The sequence below is a fragment of the Pectinophora gossypiella genome, chromosome 17, assembly GCF_024362695.1.
Source record: "Pectinophora gossypiella chromosome 17, ilPecGoss1.1, whole genome shotgun sequence".
Taxonomy (NCBI): Eukaryota; Metazoa; Arthropoda; class Insecta; order Lepidoptera; family Gelechiidae; genus Pectinophora; species Pectinophora gossypiella.
This window is the reverse complement of record NC_065420.1, coordinates 306309-330515: the sequence shown is the minus strand read 5'-3', so window position 1 is coordinate 330515 and position 24207 is coordinate 306309. Positions and strand designations below refer to the sequence as shown.

The 24207-nt window shown below is 40.9% G+C and overlaps 2 protein-coding genes across 4 annotated transcripts in view; one reads left to right on the top strand and one right to left on the bottom strand.

The window, feature by feature from the left end:
* Positions 1 to 253: 253 nt before the first annotated feature.
* Positions 254 to 8698, top strand: LOC126374357 (esterase FE4-like). The gene is made up of 3 exons (XM_050020965.1): positions 254 to 1181; positions 1618 to 2873; positions 7842 to 8698. Exons 1-3 carry the CDS (start codon positions 1011 to 1013, stop codon positions 8035 to 8037), a joined length of 1623 nt encoding a protein of 540 aa, XP_049876922.1. The 5' UTR covers positions 254 to 1010; the 3' UTR covers positions 8038 to 8698.
* A 7552-nt stretch (positions 8699 to 16250) lies between these two features.
* LOC126374346 (ran-binding protein 9) overlaps positions 16251 to 24207 on the bottom strand; it is a 38558-nt gene continuing 30601 nt past the window's right edge. For 2 of the 3 annotated variants that reach the window (XM_050020941.1, XM_050020942.1), the window contains 5 exons: positions 23532 to 23666; positions 20406 to 20483; positions 17219 to 17346; positions 16669 to 16780; positions 16251 to 16388 (listed from right to left, as the gene is read on the bottom strand). In XM_050020941.1, the coding sequence (XP_049876898.1) occupies positions 16255 to 16388; positions 16669 to 16780; positions 17219 to 17346; positions 20406 to 20483; positions 23532 to 23666 (587 nt within the window). In that variant the 3' untranslated portion in view covers positions 16251 to 16254. The remainder of the gene's footprint in view (positions 16389 to 16668; positions 16781 to 17218; positions 17347 to 20405; positions 20484 to 23531; positions 23667 to 24207) is intronic. The other variant, XM_050020943.1, reaches the window with a different exon arrangement.

The following is a 24207-nucleotide window of genomic DNA, read 5'->3' as shown; positions in this document are numbered from 1 at the left end:
CCTGCGACCTCACACGGCTCTCAAAAAGTTAAACAGTTAGTAATGCTACTAACTGTTTAACTTTTTGAGAGCCGTGTGAGGTCGCGCATGCGCGCACATAATATAATTCCATGATCTGTCCAATTGCTCACGAACATGCATCTAAGAATACTGTTTTGCCAACTCCATTGCGTCACCTCTCGCAATCTGTAGGTCGGTGGGGTAGTAGCTATAGCTTTCGTCACAAGTCAGGCTCAGTATGCGCCGGCGCACATCTTGAGACCAAGTTCCAACGTTCTTACGATCAATTGTGTGGTGTTGTACGTACCTACTATGTTGGTTGTAGCATACCGGTTAGTGCTTTGTGGATAATAGTGGCATCTAGAAGTACTTAATAGAATAAGGCGCTCGATAATTTGCGGAAATCATTATAACTAAAGGTTAATGTAAAAGTTTAATGTTTTGTGACATAATGTTTAGTATTACTTATTGTCAATAGTAAAAACTGTGTTGTTTTATTGAAAAGTGTTGTGTTACAGTTGTGTCAGTTTTATCTGCGGTTTTAGTGATTAATTTATAAATCATGGCATAGATACGTGAGTGAAGTTAGAACTTTGAAGGATTCTAATATTGTAAGTTACTGTTATTCATAACATATATTATGTGGCTGCAAAGCGGATGGTATGTACACCAACCGTTCATATTAAAGTGAAGTGAAAAACTTACACAAGTACCTACTCCACAAGTTGGACAAACACAAGACCCGAGTCAGAAGTAAGTTATTGTAGATTTGCCGCAAATGGCATTAACTACTTGGCCGGACAAATGGGAAGCACTGAAAGCTCTCACCCATTAAGTATACATGCATACATAAACTCGCGCCTATTTCCCACCGGGGTAAGCAGATACTATGGAATCCCATTTACTTAGATCCTGACACAGTTCTCTTGCTTCCTCCACGTTCATCAATCGTGTCATACACGCACGCCGGTTCAGAGTAGATCGCACTGAACCTAAAAAAGAAACCAAGCATGCAGCAATCACTTCTGATCTTATGGCTCTACATACTACATACGGAAGTAGTGTGGTGTATCTTCACGCCGGTGATCCAAATCGAGCAGGGCAGAGTGAGAGGGGTCCGCAGCGTGTCCGGACAGAACCGGTACTATGGCATACCGTACGCCGTCAGCGAGAGGTTTCAAGTGAGTATGATGCAGCACCAGACCATAACCACAATAATACAATACATAATACAGATCAAATTAACATAATTTCCAGGCTGGTCTGCAGGGCCTAATAATAACTAAGTCATTTAAAAAAAAATAGAAATCGTACCAATAATATGGCGTACTTATGAAAGCAGGTTGAGCCGTTGGTCCCAGTTACTACTTACTGAATTGATGTAAGTACGTATTCGTTACATGAACCATGTCAGGGGCCTTTGGCGGCTCAATAGTAATCCTGACACCAGGGTTGATGGGGTTGGTAATCCACCTCATAATATACACTATAAATTAATAATGGATCACCTGTCAACTATCCATCTTGGGGTTGCGTATCAAAAGTGTGTTTGGATCTGCGCACCCCATTAGGTATTACGGGCGCGAGTTATACATGTATGTATTTCATCTCTTGCAGCCGCCACAAGAGCCACCGCAATGGGACGGCGTGTACACGGCAGTCAGCCGGCTGCGGCACTGCGCACAGACTGTGTCCTTCTTCACCACCACCAACGAAGACTGCCTCCACCTGGACGTCTACTCGCCCGAGACCGCAAGAACAGCTGATCGCCTCCCCGTGCTGGTCTTCATACACGGAGGAGGATATTACTACGGGACTAAAGCCCACTACGATCCTGAATTCTTGGTCACCAAAAACGTCGTTGTGGTTGTGATCAACTACAGACTTGGAGTATTCGGATTCCTATGCGCCAATGGTATTGCTAATCTTGGACTGAAAGACCAAGTGGCTGCATTGAGGTGGATAAAGAAAAATATAGCGGCATTTGGAGGTGACCCCGATAATGTGACGATATCGGGACAGAGTGCTGGAGCGAGTGCCGCCGCTATGCACATGCTCTCAAGAGCTAGTAAGGGATTGTTCCACAAAGCCATACTAATGAGTGGCACTTCATTAACGCCGTGGGCCTTTAATGTGGAGCCCCTTCGACCAGCCTTTGAAGATGCTGCCAAACTAGGAAGAGTCAAAACGGAAAAAGATGTCTTTGATATATTTTCTAACTCCTCAGTGGAAGACATCTTACCAACGTGTGCTGATGTCTCCACCAATACAAGATACTTCAAGTACGCACCGTGTGTTGATTCTGACACCGCTGATCCTTTCTTTCATGACACTCCACACAACATCATCAAATCCGGTGACTTTAATAAAGTACCTACAATAATCGGTTTCGCAAATGTCGAAGGCATGCTGTTCTACGGGATCAACAACGACAGAAGTTTCAAAGACCTGAACGACAATTTCATCGATAAATTACCTTCAATATTCTCCTGGCAGTCGAAGAAGATAAGACGAAGTTTAGCGAAGAAAATCCGGAGTCATTACTTTGGGAAGAAGAGGATTGATCGGGCAGCGGTGAGAGGCGTAGTGGATTACTATTCTGACTGGCTGGTGTACGGAACGAACGAGGCGTATATCGAACTAATGAAGAAACATTCAGATGCGCCTATATACAGCTATATGTTCGCCTACGAAGGTGGAAGGAACTTTGCCAAGTTCTTATTCGGAGGAAGCACTGGTCTGGACGGAGCGTCGCATTCCGATGACATCTTCTACATCTTCAAGCCCGGAGGGCTGTCACTCCTGCTCTCAGCCGCTGACAGACTCTTCATCGACAGACTAACTACCATGATTACCAACTTCATGAAATACGGGTTAGTATGAAATTATATATAATTTTGTATTGCCAGTCCAATTTTCCAATGATTTTCGCAATGTCACTACAATGTTAACATTTCTACACGCAGTAGGTACTTTGTTAGTTTGTTTACGCAATTAAACGATACGTGAGTGGTTTACTGTCAAAACGAACTTGTTGGGGCCCTCACTGGTACTGAGTATATTACGTAAAACATTGCAATGCTACTTATTTACCCACCTACTTATCATAAACTTCAAAATTGTATTGAACTTTACACGAAACAATTATTTCATCTGCCTATATGCTCAGTAATTATAATAAAGTACCTATATGCTCAGTAATTGGGTCATGTACTAGAATCAAGATAATTTATGCAATTCTGGTCAGTAAATAAAGACAGATCTAAAACCAACGAAAAACATTTTCTTTTTGATATTTAACTTATTTAAGAATTTTAATAAAGAAAAACGTAATGGGCATTTCTACGGAAGGGTCTATTTTTTCTCAATTCGGTGCCGAAATTGAAATTAGGCTTTTATGAATATTTTAATAACAAATACTGAACTTTATTCCATCTTGAATCTAATGATGTAATTGGGACCAGATTTGGTGAAGTGGTTTATGAGAAAAGTTAATCACCGAATTGGGCAACCATCGAATTGAGAAAATGAAACATCGAATTGAGAAGCGGCTCAGTGAATTGAGAAAATGAATCACGGAATTGAGAAATAAGCCAGCGAATTTAGAAATGCTGTCAGTTATTATAGAAATAATGCAATGAATGACCAATAATGATGTGGTATGGGCATCTGATGAAGAGGAATGGAAGTCATATTAGATGGTATGTGGTGAGTATGAATGTGCATAGACATAAGGGGTAGGAGACGACCGAAAAAGGTGTGGATTGGATTGCGTGAGGACGGATATGTGTATGAAAGGTGTATTAAGATGACGAAAGACAAACAAATGAATATCGTAAAAGATAGGAAACTTTTCCCCACGAAGGGAAGAAAATGATATATTTCATGTCTTGCCTAGGCTTGACCATGTGAGATTACACCTTCCTCACTTCCCTTTGACCTGCGTATCCACGCTGGTGGAGGAAATACCCAAGCTAGGTCGAAGTCCCATGTTTTGCTGAATGCATCTATGAAAATAGCACCTTTGTCCCTCACATCTCAAGCCACACAAATCGGAATTACTTTCGAATGAGAAGTTGCGAAAAGGTCTATCTGAAGAATTCCCCGCTTTTTGAATAGAAAGTTCGTCACTCGATCCGACAGATGCCAGTCCGCTAGAGATTTCTGCCGCGAGAGGTTGTCGGCAATCTCGTTGAAAACACCTAGAATGTATTAAGCAAAAATTTCTGTTCTGTTCCTTTGAGCAAGTTCCAGAAGTTTTGCTACTAGGTCTGTTAAGAGACTGGATTTTGTTCCCCCTGATTCTTTATATAGGACACAAACGTTTTGTGGTCGGACTGAACTCGTCGTTCTCGTAGTTGGGGTAACGTCATCTGAAATGCTCGGTATACTGCATACAGGTCTTTGCGATTTATATGCCACAAGGTTTGGCTCTTCTCCCAAACTCCGCTGATTAGAGACTCGTTGACATGAGCACCCCATCCGTTGTCTGAAGCATCTGTTGTGATGAATACTGTGCCCTGATATGTGAAAATTGTTTGTCCTTTGTGAAGGTGTTCCAACCACCAAGAACATTCCTGTAGAGCTTTTGTCGGTATTAGAAATTTCCGTATTTTCTGGTGTTGAGGAAGACAAATGGCTGCACGTTGAAGACGTCTGATATGTAATCTTCCTAGAGGGACCGTGAAAGATTCAAAACCCAATTTCCCTACAAGACTTTTTCCTGTGACCCAATTCCAAGTTCCTGATTTCAATACTTCCATAAGGATACTTGTTAAGTTGTCTATTCTGCTGTCCGGTATAAAGGTTCTGTTTTTCTCTGTGTCCCACATTATCCCCAAGTAGTCTAGACAATGGGTTGGTGGGTTCAGAGATTTATTTCTGTTTATTTTCCATTCAAGCTTTTCCAGATAATTTACCACGTATAAGGTGTCTTCCTCTAACTGGTCTTTCTGTTGATTGGCTAAGAGGAAATTGTCGAGGTAAACTATCACTCTTATCCCCTTATACTGGATCGCTGCACAGCTAAGGGTTTTCCCTTAGCTGTGTTTGATACCCTTGCAAATGTGAGCGGTGCAGTCGATAGGCCGAAAGGTAGGCAAATAAACTGAAGTTTTCTGTGTTGTGTACTATTGTCAAGAATTTTCTATGACCTGTCTTTATAACTTTATATCTATTTTAATGTAGCATGGTATTCATCTTGTGGCAAGATAGCATTTCTTCTCTGCTCAATAGCTTCTACCTTGCGACCGCATACATATTGTAGGACATCATCCGATATATTTTTGAAACCTGAGTTTGATCCCAAAAATGTATCCTTAAGATCCTGTTTCAGAGTAGGATGTTTGGTTCAAAGTTCCTTCATAGTATTGCCAAGCGTTTCTCGTTGCAATAACAAGCCGTGTAAAGTCGTCTCGAAACCGGTTTCCTGCTTTATCAAAAAATCAGCTGCGGCGTTTGGCGAGTTAAACTTATTTAAGCAAGGGTTAACTCAAAAGACGTGAAAGACGAATAACGTATCTGCTTTTATGCTAGTTCACCCAACCTCAAGCACTTGATTCCCTCAAGGATCTTGTTCCTTAGTCATGGAAGCGAAATCAAAATCTTCTACATCTTCTTCAGGTAATAGATCCGGAACTTTTCAGGTGAATGATTTCGTTGTATCCTCCTCAAGAAATCCTTCGTGCGAACGACATTCATCGTCTGAAGTATTATCGAGCCTCTTTGAGTTGTTGGAAAGCATGTCCTTCATCTCACTAAACTTCTGTTCTAATTTATCGACCCTGGACAATTTCTTTGACTTCGATGATGAGGACCGAACTGTAGATAGATCGTCTGTATCTTCACTATCTGCTAGCTCCTTAGACGCATCCTTACGGCTTAAAAGCAGTGGTTTTAATTCAGCGAGTGAAGCCACTATCAGCTCATTTAGAACAGCTGATCCTCTGATCCTTGAACTGATTTAAGGTGTGCCAATTATGAGACCTACACAAAAGGGTATTTTAATTTTCATATCCCGGTGGGTCTTCTCCAGGAGGGATGTACATTCTGAGCAATATGCTCTTGCAAGCTCGACTGTCGGGAGAGCGAATCTAATTGTGTTCAGAACAAGCGGGTCCAAGTTTGGGCCTAAGAGGTCTTGTCTCGTGTGAGGAATGACTTTCCACTGGAGCCATCCCTCCGGCAAATACGTTCTGGCAGTTGGCTTTATTCGCTTTAAATTTTGATTGAATTATTACATCTAATACTAATAATGTTCTCATAATAATAATAAACTAACCCTCTCCCTAACCTACTCCTTCGGAGTAACAGGCGTGATGCCATTTGTTATGTAAACATTATCAAATCTCAATTCGATGCAAGTAATTCTCAATTCGGTGCCCCATTTTCTAGGGAATTGAGACCCATCGAATTGAGAAAATATCACATTTCATCAATTATCTAGTAAAGTTATCAATTAAATCAATTAATACAAAACATACAGTCAAATATCACCTAAATACTTAATTAATTTAGCACATATATTATTAAATACTTCATAAACAAAATTAATATCTTCCACCGATTTTAGAATTGACCCTACCCCAAAAAAAACCAACGATTTCGACCCTTCGAAAAACTCTCCTCTATGCAGCAGTCCGCCCATCCACACATCTCGGGCACTCGGGCGCACCTGGCTCTCCACGGGAACCGGGTAGTGGTGATAGTACTGCGCGTAGTTAGTGATGTAAGTTGACAAAACTTAATTTCACCGAATTGAGACACATGCTGGCTTCAAAATTAAAATATGTTATTGTACTAAAACTAAAAGGTTCACAATAAACACAATTACGTATTTAGCTTTATTAACTATCCCTTGTTCTGTGAACGTTGGAATTATGTTTTGGAAACTAGTAGTTTAGAAGTTATGAAGCAATAACGAGTCAATTCTGGAATGGCTTCACGTCATTTTAAGCCAAATTCTGCCCGTTTTCAAACTTCGGGATTTTTTTTTGACGCTTTTATAAAACTTTACGGTCTTCTAAATTACTCTCCACGAAGCCAAGAGTCCTATAAATACGTGAGTATTTTTTCCAAGTACGTAATTAGATGCTACAGGTACTTTTTTCACTGGAATCACTCAATCGGCTCTTCCCGTAGAAATGCCCTAATAATAAGTTCGGCATTTTATCACGTTTTTCGATGACGTCACAGAGTGCTTTTTCATACAATTTCCTTAGTAAATTCGTGTTTTGACGTTTAGTAAAAAGTTACTTACTGATTTGACTAGTTGGAAACTAGCCAATTATAATAAAGTAATTTATAATGGGGATATCTGGTTGATGGTTGCGATGATTGCGAGTGTGGAGTATCACCACAAACTATGGCTCACCTTTTGTGCTGTCCTAAGTGCCCTAACACCTGCACTATTAAAGACCTTTACGAAGCCACTGACAATGCCGTAAGCGTGGCCAATTATTGGTCAGCAAAAATTTAGTATCGATCGCCATCGACTCGCAAAGAAGAAGAAGTAATTTCATTGTAAATATTATAGGTAGATCTCCTGTCTATATACCTAACGGGTGTTTTCACTTTTTAGATACTTTAGACAAATTATTTACTACCTTTCTACGTCACATATTACGTATTTATTGTAAGTTGACCAAATGGGGATGTCCTTAGAAAAGGTTCAATACGATCCACTCTGAACCTGCGTGCGTGTATGAAACCATTGATGAATGTGGAGAAAGACAAGTATGTCAGGATTGCAGCAAATGTAATTCCATAGTCTCTGCTTACCCCGGCGGGAAATAGGCGTCAGTTTATGTATTTGTATGTATGTTGTGTATCTATTGTTCCAGAGACCCGACTCCAACGAAAACCACGTTGCTCCCTGTCCGCTGGCCAGCTCACGACAACTCCTCGAGGCTGCTGCGCTTGGACCGCCAGTTTGTGGTGGAGGAAACCCAGCATACACACCGCGGACGGTTCCTGCTCGATGTCATCTGCTCATATGGGCATCCTGGACACGTGCCCTGTGAGAACACACGCCAATAGGGCGACATATCACATTACTATCAGGGATAACAGACTCCGGGTCATTCACCAGCCATCTTCATCATTATCTCACAACATAACTTAAGCTCATGACTATGCAGTCATAGCGGGATATCCCAATGAGATAGTCAAAGGTCCATCCATCGCAAGATGAACTAAGAACCCTTACCTTACCGACTTTTCTGTTAGAACATCGTGATTGGGGAATTCGAACCGTCGCTCTTCGTTTGAGAAGCAAGCCAGTGTACAGTCGTGAGCAATATCATGTACCTACTTTAGAACCCTGTCGCACTATCATATTTGACATTTAACAAGACTTACGGTTTAATTTGTCAAAAAAGTTAATGTGACACGCTTTCAAAGTTTATACATATTAGTACTCGTGACCGTACCACAGGACCACAGTGACTTTATCATTATCTCCCCCTAGCAACGCTATGCTGTTTTCACAGAGTCCGCTGACCTAACCTGAATATTTGACAGGTCAGGTTTTATACAGAAGCGACTGCCTGTCTGACCTTTCAACCCGCGAAGGGAAAACCAGTCCAATACAGGTTACGTCACATACCATCGAAACGTATCGGGTAGTGGGATTCCTCACTTTTTTTTTGTGAGAAGTGAAAAATGTTTGTGGCTTTGTGAACGTGACACTAGTGAAAAAAACATAATACTCAAACTAATTTCAACTTTATTGTAAGTCGATTTTTAGTCATGTTATCTTGTAAGTTCATTACAATGTAAGTTTGTAAGTACATTAAATAAGTCTATGAAGCATTTTTGTCTTAACAACATACCTACTCCGCTCCGCAAAACACCACAAGAGCGCCCACTGGCGTACGAGCGTTACCAACGAAATGTAACGCTGGAGGAATTCATGCGGACATAAAATCTTTTGTCCACGATGCAAACATTTGTTGAATTTCCTTTATAAACAATAGCGAGCCGGAATGAAATAAACTATGAATCTGCAAACACGCCCCGGAGGCCGCAAACAGTCCCCGTTATATAAATATGCAGATCAAATATTAAAAGGCGGGCCACAAGATCATCCCGGCATAGACTAAACAGGCACCCGGTGGAAATATGACCGGATACTTTACTTTTAGGTACATAAGTAATTGACGTGGTTTCCAGGATTTCCCTATTACATGGGACTTAAACTAAGCTGGCAAGGAGTGAATGTACTTATTTGTATACGTCGTGGGCAGATCAAATGTGCCGGCATTATGTAATACCTCTACTTGCCCCTTTTCAAATTCAAATTATTTATTTTCAGACACAGGTCCATAGATGTACCCCCCCCCCCCCCCCCCCGATCTCTAAAAGAGATCTCTTCCAGCCAACCCCGCATGGTATGCAAGACATTAAATGTGGGAAGACACAAAGTCTACTTACGACCTGAACACATGTGTTCTTTCTTACGTGATGGATCTTTACTCATTAATTAGCGATTGGCTGATCAGCTATCACAATACGGTTCATCATATCGCATTTCAGGACTGTGTATCAAATGCGTTTGCTAGATGTATTCTGGGCCCCGATTGCGGTAATAAAATGTCAACTGTAACGCAGATGAAACTGGAACGAACCTTAAACTTGGCCAAATCGCTACCGCGGTGTCACTTTGACAAGTGGTTGGGACAAAGACGGAAGGCAAACGAGCCTCAGACGTAGCGTCCTGTAAAAGTTATGAACGAGCAACTTTTTCTCAAACGTTTTACGCACATTTGTTGTTTTTCTTTGTTTTGCCTGCAGTGTTTATTTTGAGTGTAAAGTGCGCAAAACGAAGCAGGGGCTCATGTAGAGTATTAGGCGCCGCTACCCTACCACGATTCTGGGAATGAGTTTAAATATGTGTGTGCTTATGTGTAAAAAATTACATCCTTACACTTGCTAGCCAAAATATTACCATAGGTACTTAGGTAGAGTAGGTATGTAAACTCTTGTCAACAAAATCCCTAAGCTATTGCGGTGAGCCAAGCCGCAACCCTCCTGAGCTTATACCGACCCTTCTTTGTACCATCCACCATAAAGACATGGCATGAGGTTTAGTTTTGCTAAAGCTACCGATATATATATTTTTGTTGAGATCGTAGTTAGTACTATTAGACAGAACGACTAGTGGTTATATTTAACCTTTTACAATGGCTTAAATGCGCGGAACGAATTAGATCTGTCGAAATATAGAAGCAAGTGTTGTGACGTTCATTAGAATAACAGTACCTACTGTTAGGGTTCGTAATGTTTATTTTATTATCTAATTATTATTAGATTATGTAACTTAATAACAGACGGAATAAAGTCGTGAATCTGTGTCACGAATTTATTATTTCAAATTTGGAACTGGCATATTATTTCTTTTGTTTTTATTTTTGATTTCTTCTTTTTCAAACGGGAACGTTTTCCCGCCTTTTTGAAAGGCGGTGGCGGGAATTTCTTTCGATTGCGGTAATCTACTATGAAGAGTTGGAGAGTTAACATTGTTTATGAAAATATAACATTATTCGAGAGAATTGCTGAATTGTTTGATTACGACGAGCACCTCCCCACTTGAGAACAGTAGTATTATCACACTACTAATACTAGTAGTGCAGGTGGTGTTTTCTGAACGGATCGGACCTGAGCAGCGAGTGTCGTGTCACGCCACAGACTAGCTCATCTGACGCCCTGGCCCGCCTGCCCTGACACCTGTACGCGTCAGGCGCCTATGGATGCTGCTGAAAATGCTGCCCGGGAGGCAAAATACTAGGCTGAAAAAATCTGAATACCATCGAAACGACGAGAAGAACAGTACTTACTTCTGCTTCTGCATTCTATTGTCTTTAAATCGTTAAAGATATTGATAGAGTAAATAAAATTTTATTAAGTAGTTATACTTACTTACTGAAACATGACTGATGCAACAAAAACCAGAATGTCATAATGTCCACTGTAAAAATGTTAGATAAGTCTACTTTTCTAAATAATATAATAAGTTTCTTACACTGAATGATGTAATACGCCTGCGAAATAGACCAGGTAATAACTGCGAAATAATAGGTATCTCACGATATTTAATATTCCAATTCGTATAGCTATCCTCTTTTCGAAATCAAATAAAAAAGTAAGACAAAAAAGCAGCACTTTTTTATTAAGTAAGTAATATGCAAACAGTCACAACAGTAAGGAGAAGCGCGCGCACTGTCTGTCTCACTCGCACTTACCTACGCGTAGGGTGGCGCACGATCATCATCATCAATTTAAGAGCCACGCTCTTGTCGGTGCATTTTCCATTCCAGTCTATCAAAGGCCAATTCCTTGACTTCTCTATAAGACACGACGATAACCTACGCACGATAAGAATCAGATTTATGTTTGGAGTGTCCGAGGTGTACCTTAACTAAGCGTCATTCTACACTAAACCAACTCGGCCTACCTAGTAAAACATAAGCGACCTGATCAGTACCAGATAACTCCCAAGGGAGATGGGTGTGTAAGCTGATCTGTGGCTGGCAGAGGTCGGCGATGCAGTCTCAGAATAAATATTCAATGTTTTCATTCAATTTCGCGCGCGGGCCGCCGGTCCATCGCCCCTGCTACAACTCAGATAGCATTTTATATTCCAACCAGAATGAACAGAATAAACTCCGCACTTCAATTCGTGCAGAGTGATACAGCGAGGAAAGTACCCGAGCGGTTTAACTTGAGTTTACTTATACAATTTTTGCACCAAAGTTGTTGCGTTTAAAATTGATAGATACCTAACGGGGATAGGTCGTATCGTAGTGGTCGTTTCGATTATTTACGCGAAACGATTGTGCAAGGATCTTGTCTGTCAATGATAATTAGTAGACGATCTTACAAAAGCAGCATAGATACCTACTTGGACACTTATTTGCAGGGAACGAGAAATAGTTATTTCTTATTTTTGATCTGTAGTAAGTATCATGTGATACTAACATCAATGTTTTTGATGGTGCAAAAGAAACAAACGAGGTGCAAACATTACAACTGAATTTTAACAACAACTATGGGCAAGGGAGCTTAATAAATAAAATGTGAAGTCGCCGTGCGCGATTTAATCGCAAACGAATTGGCGACATAAATTACCAATAATTAAGAGCGGAGGGACGATCACCTTTCGTTTTATTGAATTTGTTCCTCAATAATTTTTGGACAATTATCATAATTATTCAATGAGTCGCTATCTATGGGCGACGTTTAAGCGGTTCCTGTTCGTAATAAAATTATCGAATTTCCATATTGACGCTATATTTCAGCGTTACGGGTTTTAATGAGCCATAATGTCGCAGGATGCACCCCAGCGAGCCCCTTTTTATGCAGGGTTCAAATTTTATTATCGTACTTTACATATTTACTCTTAATAAATTTCACGGGACCGATGTTACAAAAAGTTTGTAATAATCGCAGTTCCATTTTAACGTGGATTTGGATCGCAGAATTCAGGTGTTAATCGTTTCTTCTATATCATCCTAAGGCAGACTTTCCGGACACAATAGTAAAACAACGGAGTTTAGATTTTAAAAGGACATTCAGTCTTACAACTTTAACGGGATAACTTTTTAGTTAGGGAATGGGTCGTCAAATAAAGGTATGGTTACATTCATTAAATTCTTAACATGTTTTGTGATGTTCTGTGCCCTTTTCCTTGTTGTTGATGAAATTGTTGCAGTGTATGTACCTAATTCACAAATCAGGTAAAATTACAGCTACGAGCATTTTTAGTACCACACTCCGCCATACGTTATGTACTCCAAATTTGGTCCGTGGGTCCGCAAACCGATACACGGAACTCCGCGAAAATATTAACAAGCTAGTCATATGCATTATAACCTGCAGGGCAAAAAGTCAAATCGTTTGTCATGCAAAGAGATCTCTCCTTATAACAGGAAAGCAAAAACCTTAGTATGATCGGCTATTAGTCAAAAAAATACTCAGTATCACATAAAATATACATAGCCGATAATGTGGATATGGAATTTAAAAAAGCAGCTATCGTAGTTGTTTTCACGAGTTGTAGTAAAAGAGGGTGGGGTTGAACCGGCGACGCTTCTCATTCAAAATGCTTCTTCTATTCCTTGGTCCGAACACTGTGCTCACTGTGTTCTTACCGTGTGCCGCCTTGATCCGTGCGTGCGAGCGAGACCGTCAGCGCGCGCTCCCTTACTCATTAACGGCTTACGCCCATTTAAAGTGAGACCTAGCGGGGAGGAGATAAATTTAGCTCGGCACCGAAACCAATTGTCAATCCCGTAGTATTATACTTTATTCTATGATACTACCTACACATTTCTTAGTGTTGTGGAGTATCCTTTATATCCCCTCTAGTTCATGAGTGGTTGGCTTTCGCCCAATGGTGGGACCTATATAACGTACTAGGTTTACCACCAAACGTTACAATGGCGCCCAACGTGGGCGACAGTGTCGCGACGCGTTTCGACGCGTTTGTCTTAGGGTAGGTTTCCGCCAAAGAGAGAAAAGGACACGAGTGGTGACGTGCGGAGTCGACTAATCACAAATCGCGGTCGTATCTTCTCTTTGTTTTGGTGGAAACCGACCTTAAAACTTACGTCACATTGTCGCCCCACGTTGGGCGCCACTATAACATTGGTGGTAAACCTCTAAGTTAAGGGCGGTAGCCTTACTCATATACAACTGTTTATTTATTACGTCAATATTTTATGAGGTGTATAAATCAAACTGCAATATTAGCCGTTTAAACACAATATATTATTAAAAAAGAAAACAATACAATATAAGAACAATATTGTAGAATCATCTTTACAGAACAAGAACAGCGATGAGAGGCCCGGCCCTCACACGGATGAGGTCGATCACAGAGTCGTATGTTGCCACCTCGCACACTCACATTTTACCATTATTAGACTAGGAAATATGTTGTATGGCAACACTGAGGTAAGAAAATAAAGCTACAGGTAACCAAGTATGGTATTGTTTCGTTTTCATTGAAAAAAAAAGTTTATAAAGTAATTTAGATGCTATTATTCAAATTCAAATGACCGTAATGAAAATACAGTTTGCAATAATTGATAAGAAGAAAGATTCTTAGAGAAAGTACTGAACAAGGGCTCACAGAGTCCACAAATCAGGTATTCAAACTTTACAACAACTGTTTGGTGTTTCGTTTACATCCACTGGCACATTTGAATTCATAATCGTCAAAATACTTATATATAACAGCGGAGTTAAAAAGGAGACATCAAAGCAATTCATCTAATAAAAGGAATATTGTTTGCGCACTTATTTTTATATGCGCAAATGTCAAATTGCAATATTGTTTTTTAGATGAATTGCTTCAATGTGGCCTTTTTAGCCGCCTTGGTCGAATAAGAGTTTATTTTAAAACGTTTGAACTTGTTAGTAAGTTGACAGAAACATTCAAAATAAAAACATAAGTATTACAAAATATAATAAACTATATATGTTTTGAGGTTATATTTTTGAGGTTATGTTGCTTGGCGGGCATAATGTGAGTGTTAGAGGCAGCGTTGGGCCGGAGTTGCCTCAGTCGAGTCATCGGCCATGTGTCGCCACTGCCTTCCTCTATACCCCTCCTTCATACATATATCTTTATATATTACTATTTGCAATCACATATTTATTTATTGCTATCCATCAAGCAACGTGACATTTGCATCACGCGACTTATGAAAACTTGTTACATTATTTACCATATAATACAGAAACACATAGATATGCACTGCAAAGATAAAATATAGCTTTAGTACAGCACAAAGGCAGTGGCGACTGATTCGTTACCTTAGCGTTTCTACTCTCAAATTCTCCGAGTCATATATTCGTCTATGTTAAACTTTTGGCTGCGGCACTGGCGCCAGTCACTCTAGTGCGGGCCCTGTTGCCACGCTTTGGCACGACAGCGGCGACATATCAGCGACACTGTACAGCGGGCACGAGCGACGCAACACAACACTGTTCGTCAGGGAAAGCGTGGCAACACTCTCGCTACGTACACCGAGCAGACACCGAAAATTCTACCAAAGCATTACATTATAGAGAACACGTGCGCCCAGCGAGGCGCCCTCGTCTAGCACTCGCGTACGCAGTGAGCTACGGGCCCGATGCGCTATAACAATATCCGACCTATCTCTATTACTAAAACCATACATTGCAACCGATTACATTAAACCCAAATAAAAACTGTGTAAGCAGCAACAACAGTGCCTCGAGTCGCCGTTACATTACAATATTATTTATTTATATAGTTCTATACCGATATATCTATAATAATATACGCAGACAGACAATATACACAGCGCATTCCGTGTCCACATCACACCGTCACTACATCATCGTCAGTATCGCTGCCGCGCGCCGCTCACTCCACAAACACATCCTATAAAAGACTTACACACCTAAACTTAGTACAAAAAATATGATTGATTTGACGCGGGAACGCTCCGATTACAACGAGAGACTATAAAATATACAATGTCATTGGAGCCGCGATATCGCGCCGCCGCCGCACTCGCGTCGAGTCTCACTAAGGCCTTGAGTGTGCGTTGCGTTACACACGTCCCTACACGTTCTACGTCTGTACACGCCGGATCGCCACAATACAAATACAATTGATCTTTATTTACACGTCGACGATCAGACTTGATGTCGGAGCGGCACAGAGTCGCTCCTTTAAAGTTAATTGATTAGTCGAGCCTGCAGGCCGCCGCCCGCCCGCCCGCCGTGTAGGAAGCGTTTCTTGTTCAGGATTAACTTCATCTATAAAGTATGGTCGTTGCTGAATGTAAAACCTTCCGTGTTAACTTGTCAGGTTTCGTGTGAGAATTATATTTTTCAATCTTTATACGTCGAGTTTTCCAGCTTTATCTCTTCCTCATCAATCGCGGAAGCTTCTTCGAAAAGAGTATATATTGCATAATGAGAAAAGAGCAACGTCGACAGCCCTGCGAGGAGCCACAATCGAGTCGTCCACTGCACTATACACGTCTCACAGTCCAGAAGAAGCCCACTCACGTCAGAGCTCGGAACGCGAAAGCAAATCAACACTTGAATTTGGAATCTCACTTAAGTCGGCAACGTCCGGCCGTCCGCGGGCGCTCAGTCTAGGCGCAGGTGCGGGCGGCGGCGGCTGCGGCGCTTGGGCGGCTGCGGCGCCGGCGGGCGGCGGCGGCGGCGGCGCGCGGGCGGCGCCGACGCGGGCGGCGGCGGCGCGCGGCCCGGTCAGCGCCGCAGCAGCGCCGGCAGGTCGGCGAAGGCGCAGGCGCCCAGCCCGGCGCGCGACATGCGCTTCAGCAGGTCCCGCGCGTGCGACACGCACGCCTCCACCGGGGAGATCCACTGCATACCCTGCGATTCTGGAACGACGAAACCTGATAAGTCGAAGGAGGAAACCCTCTAATAAAAAAACATTTATTGTGTAATAGTACATAATTTAATTTTAGTATTATTTTGTAAGGTACAAGTTATCTGAACAGGGCTGAGCCTGTGTTTCAGATTAATTGTTTAGACTGGACGGATTATATCGGCGATGGGCTGATCACTGGACAATACGGTTCATCACATCCATCTCAGAACTTCATATCAAAAGTGGCTGTAAGTTGTCTTCTGATTACTTGTCAATAAATGTAATGTTACCCAATATGGCGGAGTTGAGCGCTTCGCAGACGGCCTCGCGGCGGACGGGCTCCAGCTGCCAGCCCACCGGGCTGTCCCACGGGTTGCTATACGCTAACAAGCTGAATGCATCCTGCAACACAAACAAATTCATGCAATCGTCACAAACATATGTCACGGCTTCATTAGAAGGAATAAGAAGTATTTAGCAAGCGTTATCTGCCTTTGGAAGCTGTATCTGACACCGAAGTTTAGTGAGGCTGTCATCGAACACACGAGAAGAATTAGAAAGGACGCAAAGATAGGATAGTCTGGAACCGTACTCCACGCAGATTAGCCAATTAGTTCATATACTTGAGTAAATAGTAGCCGAAGCACGAATCAGCTTACTTTCAGACAATCGGGTGATCAGCCAAACCTAACCAAAATAGGGATCACAAAGTAATTTTTGTGATACATATCACATGGGGATTTGAACCCGGAACCTCCGCCGCACAATCACTAAATCACAGAGGCCGTCAAATGAAAAGTGGAAATCTAGCTTATTTCTTTGTCTGTTGTGTGATCTCACCTCGAGCATGGACTTGTGGTAGACATCTTGCTGCAGCTTCTGGCTCATGGCGTACAGCTCGCGGCCGAACGCCAGCATGCGCTCCACGGAGGCGCGCGCGCCGCACCCTCCGCACCCCGCGCTCGCCTCTGTCGTGATACATTCATTTTATACTACTCCACATATGTATCATCCGTGTGAATGAAATAGTCAACATCGCGTCAAGGTATTGTATATCAAAGAGGGATCTCATTAATTCCCAGAGATATAATCACCTCATATACTTCAAAGAGAATGTTGTCGCTTATATTTATAATGGGTTTTGTTCTGCGATAAGTTTATAAGGGAATAATGGAATACACGATCCATAGTCCATAACTTTATTGAAGAGATGAAAGAAAGAAAAATAATTAAAAGATATATTGGATATTTCTGGAATGTAAACGCACATCAAGATTCAAAAAATAATTTGTAAAACAAGTAATTATTGGACCTAAGCGTTTCTCGCGTAACCAAACCCATCCCTTTACGTGAAAAAAAGCAAAACTGACACAGAACAAAGCCCAGAAAAATCACACCTTAGAGCTAACTGAGGAGTTCAAAAAAAGGGGAAATTAAATCATATAACGTAGGTAACGTCAACTAGGTCACACGTTCAATTCGGGTGTACCCACGCGGAAAGTGTGCATCAGTCGGTGCGCTTTAGTTCGTGAAGGCTCCACACTACTAACACACAACGCCAATTACGCTAGAGTTCTATCCATGGAGTAACAGCAAAATCTTTTTAGGGTTCAGAGAGAGGTAATAAAAGCGATATGGAACAAGATCGATTTCCGGATAAAATTTGACGGTTTGGGGCACGTCATTGTTCCAGCTTGGAAACTGTGTGCTGGCCTTGGCCAACCCGCATTGATAGCAACGTAATGGACTATGCTCCACACCCCCTCCGGATTGAGGGAAGTCCTGTGCCCATCAGTGGGTCGTATATAGGCTGTTTGTTCATTTATCTTATGTATATCACACACTCCTAGCGTCGGGTGGCATCGGGAATTAGTAGTGTGTTTCCACCTTTAGTCAGTTCGCATCTGCCCCCATGCACTTATCTCCAAACCCAGTAAGAAATGTCTTTAAATTCATTTAGTATACACCCGTTCTATCTATCGTTAGTTAGAATCTATAGTACATTGTCTACTTCTTGCGGAATAGTCTCTCATAATATCGATAACAGTTTCATGAATATTTCATTGATCAATTGATCTCAAACCAATAGTTGCCACGTGCTTGTACAGTGGTCCACAAAAAATCTATAACAGTAATCTGCAAATAATACTCGAGTCAATCTATTTTCTTGCCAGTTATACTCCAATTACTCATTTACAAGGCTCTAAGCAGATAGATAGAATGTGTGCCTAACAAACATCCTTTAATCTCTCTATATATACATATACTGTACTTATTATATATAGGAAACTGAATATACTATGGGGTCATAAGAAGCTGTAGACTTCACATTATAATACCATGCTGCAACAATGCTACAAGATATAACATCCATACAAATTTTCTTCACATTTAATTAGTTTCTATGAAATCTCATTCGGATATTCACAGAAAAAATCAAAGCGTAACTATTCAGTTTTAAAATCAGCACGGATGTGTATTGCTTGTAGGATCAACCCCTGCGACATAGGCACGTCAGATACCGCCAGCTTCAACCAATGGACATGAACTTCTCAACGTAGATAACAGCATTGTATTGGCCAAAGCCGTGTCAACTTTCGCGTCTACGTAGATAGCGTAACCCATACAGCAGAGGAATGAACACGTGTAAAGACCCATGACCATCCCATAGCCGACCAGACCTCATGCGATCACTTGAGTGAACCACACCATGCGCTCTCAAGAAATTGTCTTAACAATACAAACAAAAGTGTAATGGAAAAGTGTGGTAGCATGCACAAGATTCAACTCAATAGCAGTACAAAAAAATATTTACAAAATATGTACCGAGTTGAAAATATAAAAAAAATGTTTGAACAGAACAAGTAGGTATGAAACCAATATAAAAAGTAAATAAGAGTCAGTACTTACGTGGGTCTGAAACGAGCGAGTAAAAAGAAGGGATACTTACAGGCGCAGGTAACGTCGGGTGATATGACATGGCGATCAGCTGGTTGTTACGTGTGAGTCGGCAGACTATGTGGCTATAGCGTGGTGCGTATGAGAGCAGGACAGAACGATAAGACTAGTGATAAAGAGACGAAGAAAATGCTGACAGCTGTCCTACGCACCATGCTATGACGCAAAAGGTATAATGTAATATGACTTGCAGCTGTGGTGCACCACTGAATCGGCAGAGCGCCTAAGAGCGGTGTATTAAGAGAACTAGCATAGCAGCGAATTTTGATACGATATCCCAAGTTCTCTATCAAGAAGCTTACAGTGAATGTTAACCAGTCTGCTTATCATTGATACTCTTCTCGCCGAGATAATTAAGAGATGTGTATAGCCAGTTAAAGGGTGATTTTTAGTAACCAACATATATCTTTAAATAGGTAGTCTTTCCGTATTATGGAAAGTCCAAAATGTCGAAAACTGTAAATCATAATTTCGTTAACAGTAAATAATCAATTCATTCAGTTGTGCACCACAGAAGTATGTAATAGGCTCGTGTGTTTTTCTCTCAAGTTGAATTGTGTTATTAGTTGGAAATAAGAAACTAGAATCTAGAGTAAACGAACAATGGCACAGAGGATTTTGACAGCCTAAACATTGTCTAAAAGCTGAGTTATTTGGAATAAGTGAGACTGTTTAAAACAGAATTATGAAGGGACCAAATTCACACGTATAAGTTTCTAGTCGGAGTTTCAGATCGGATGTATGAAGCTAATACATTTTTAAAAGACAAAATAACACGCGGATAACTTCTAATACCATATTAGACTACATACTAAACATACTTTTTCAATGCTCACTAGATGGCGTTACTGAGAAGTGAGATCTGTCATAGAGACATCGAGTCCATTCTTCGATTCATTTGAAATAGCGAAAGTTGCAGTGACTACTGCCTAGCTAATCGTTTGACAAACGTTGACTCCATAGACGTCGTCAGCTTCGTACGTCCGTCCCAGCGTAGTCTGCCTAGTGTCGCGGCGAGTGAGTGAGTGGGTGACAAGTGAGTGAGGTAGAGTAGTGTGGCGATACCCACCGGAGTAGAAGTCAGTGGCGAGCGCGCTCAGGCTGTGCGTCACGCCGGGCATGCCCTTCACCGGCTGCGGCGCGCTACCTACAACACGCAGCCGTCACCACCGCACCCGCCCGAGGCACGTACCACCCGGCGCAGTCACGATGCAGCGACGCGAGTGGGGATAAAGCTTTATGTACCATGCCTAACATCGCCCCTGATTGGCTTTTCTTTGAAGTTTTATAATCATAATAGAATCGAAGCTAGATTTTTGATGCTGTTCAAAAAATACGTTTAGGTTTTGAAAAGTCTATCAGGGGTGGTGAACGATACTTGGTTTGTAGACATAACTTTATTGAAAACCTCTTCCTTTTTCAGCTCTTTCTTTTTTATATATGTCGAATATTTTTATTGTTTGTATACAATACTTGTATTTCGATTCTTAGAAACTGCAGATGTAAAGAAGTTTCAATAAAATTCCGTCTGCAATAATTTTAGACATAGTACATGTAACTGTATTATCACCAAGTTTGCTATTTAAATATGTTTTATTACACTATTTCACTATTTATTTGGTAATCTCGCGATCGCTGCGACACCCCGTCCTGGCTACGACGTGCTTGAAGCGATCGGTATATACCAATACTTGTTACAATGAAGGCGCCAAGCTATTATAAACTTTTAGAAACGTATTTTACAAAGTTCGAAGATGTTTTAGAAGATTATTTTTTTGGTAGTTAACTGGCAACACTGGGAGGTTAATTTTACTCTAAAGCTTTCTGTAAAAAACGGCAGCTTTAAACAGTTTCGTCATTAAAAATATTGATTGACAGGCGATTTCATTGTAAGATTGGTATGTATGTACGACCGCCCGTGCTAGCGATGAAATCAACTCAAAGTAATACGCGCTAGGTGCAGATGTGGCTGACGTGACGTGCGAGACAACAAGCTGACAAAAGTGACGCATGCGCCGCACTACACAACACTACTGGGCGACGAGGATCTTGTGACACTTGGGTGACGTTGACAGGAAGTCGGGTTGAAAAATAACATTAAAAATCGGATGAGGTCGCCGGTGTGCATCTCCATTCAAAACGAATAGAATGCGGTGTTAATTCCGAATAGGGCCCCGTGCCAAAAGATCCTCGTCGCTGTCTACTGGAGCGCAATAGGAGTGAACCAGAGTGAACGGATTCCCAAATTGCTACTAGTTGTCATAGCAACAATGCCCGTGGATTTGCGGTTCTAGTAATCGGGGGGTTGAAAAGGCAACATTGAAACAATTCATCTCAAAAGCAATATTGCTTCGATGTGGATTTTAATGTGGCCGTTTTAACGCCCCAGTTTTCTAGGACTCAATACAAAGCATGAAATCCTGACTCTCCGTTCGCTCTGATTCAGCTCAAGTGGCGGAGATACGGTACCGGGCAGACACAAATAGATTTTCACTTAATTTGACAAATCTAAAAATGATTTTGTCCTTCTGTAACGATAAGTGCAAGAAAGAGAGAACTAGTTTTAGATCTGTTATACTAAATTTAAATTTTGTCGGTGGCTGCTAGACTCGGCACCAATGTTAATGGTAACGTATTTTTAAATTAAAATTGTTAAAATGTATTCGTCGGCTACAATCGCTGAGAGACACATTTTGCCTAATGTATAACTTTTTGAAATAGTAGGCTTTAATATAGTGTTTAGCAATTTATTGTATTTATTTGCATAGAATACCTATTTAAGAATTCTTAATTCATTTCACAAAATGTGCCGAAACTCGCAGCTATTTGTTTACCGACTTCTTGCCAACGACACACTTATCTCTTAGACAATGTTGTCATCCAAAAGTGGGACATTGACAAGCCATCAAGACAATTTTGTTAGTTTCCTACCACAACCTAAATAAAGCTTTGGTTAGGTCAGATTTGAGGTCACTAAAATTATGTCTAGAGGCCTAGAATTGGACTAGTTAGATAGTCTTAGGAACCTGTTTATTCCAATTGAAATTATAAATAATTCAATTAAATGGAATTATAAATAATTCAATTAATTAATTATAAATAATTCAATTAATTGGAAGTATAAATAATTCAATTAATTGAAACATATTAATTCAATTAATTGGTTCCAGTGTTTATAATTACAACAAATGGGATGGTATTATAACGCCCCGAATTATGTACAAATGATAAATATTCCTGTGTCGATAGTTAGTCCTGTGCAGTCCACATGCCGAACTAAAAAGCAACGAGCAAATAATACATAATGATGGAAATGAACCGGTAAATAAATACACAAATAAATGTTCAATAAATGTATGATGGGATGGTGTGCAAATAATACATAACTGGAAAATTATATAGTTAAATTACATAAATTAATATCACCATCTATAATTATACTTAAAATTAAATATAAATTTATATGTATCTGCCAATTGTGTGGTAATATATTAGAATATAATTTATCTAATTTATATTATATTGTCAAATGTCAGAGTCCAGCCTACAATGTGGGCAACACTGTAAGCTCTGACGAACGAATTACCAATTTGACCCACGTTCCTTGGCAGTAGTCTTTGATATAAATATTTCTCATTACGATCCAATCATTTCATGTTTTTATATTTATATTATAAAGTATATTTCATAACAGTCGGCAATTAATATGTGATATCATGATCTAAACTTCAGAACATTTTACGCATTTTTGTATAAAACAAATTGTTCGTTGGCCTTCCGTGGCCGTTTGGTTCCTATTTCTCAACGGAAACAGGTTACATACGTTCCTCTGCTGGGCACAGGTCTCCCCTCAATAAGCTGGAGGGGGTATGGATCACACTCCACCACGCTGTTCCAGTGCGGGTTGCTGGAGATGTTTTATGTATTTCTCATGAAGTTTATAATATATAATTTTCGTAAACATATTTTTCAGTTTTCTCGTATTTGACTTTTCTTCATTGTCCGAAACTTTGTCTTAAAATACTTGACAAAAAATTTAACCGACTTCAAAAAAGGAGGAGGTATTCATGTTATATCGGATCAACGTTAAAGACCGAATGAAAATTATCTTCACATAATCAACTTTTTGTATGTTCAAAGAATCACATATTGACCACCGAGCACCTCTTCCTCGTTGACAAAGCTGTATACACACCGGCGTGGTCCCCGTTGGCGTGCGGCTCGTGCGGCGCATGCGCGTGCGGGCCGCAGTCGCGCGGCGGGCCGTGCGGCTCGTGGGGGGGGGACATGTCCACGTCGCACGACCCGCCCGGGGACGCCGGGGACACTCCTGCACACCGAATATTCACACTGTTACATCGGTCGCGCTTTCGGCCGTTCACAAACTCTTGTTTGTTTTTTTTTGTCGTGACTTGAAAGTTTGCCGCGAATAAAAATACTGTTATACATTTTAGTAATTGGACTGCCTAATATCAGTTCCCAGACAGATAATCCTATGCATTCATATCTTCTAGGTAATCAATCTTATAATAATCCTATAATAATGTTTAATTACTGTCTTAAAACTCTTCAAAGGTAAATTCTGAATATCAATAGGAATCTTATTGTAAAAGCTTGACTGTTCACCCGATTGTTCGAAAGTGAGATGATCCGTGCTTCGAGAGGGACGTTCAGCCGTTGGTCCCAGTTACTATTAGTAAGTAGTAGTCGTTACATGAGCCATGTCAGGTGCCTTTGGCGGCTGAATAGTAACCCTGACACCAGGGTTGATGAGGTTGGTCTCCACCTCACAACCCACGCGATAGAAGATTGTAAAAGCGTTGCCCGTTAAAAGATTTAGTGACTTTACGCAGTCGACTGGCATATAAGGC

What these genes read in the sequence shown, in the direction of transcription:
- LOC126374357 (XM_050020965.1), top strand. Translation starts at nt 1,011, where the DNA reads ATGCAGCAATCACTTCTGATCTTATGGCTCTACATACTACATACGGAA. An exon ending in CCGTCAGCGAGAGGTTTCAA is followed by an intron (nt 1,182 to 1,617) that starts GTGAGTATGATG and finishes CATCTCTTGCAG; the next exon opens with CCGCCACAAGAGCCACCGCA. An exon ending in ACCAACTTCATGAAATACGG is followed by an intron (nt 2,874 to 7,841) that starts GTTAGTATGAAA and finishes CTATTGTTCCAG; the next exon opens with AGACCCGACTCCAACGAAAA.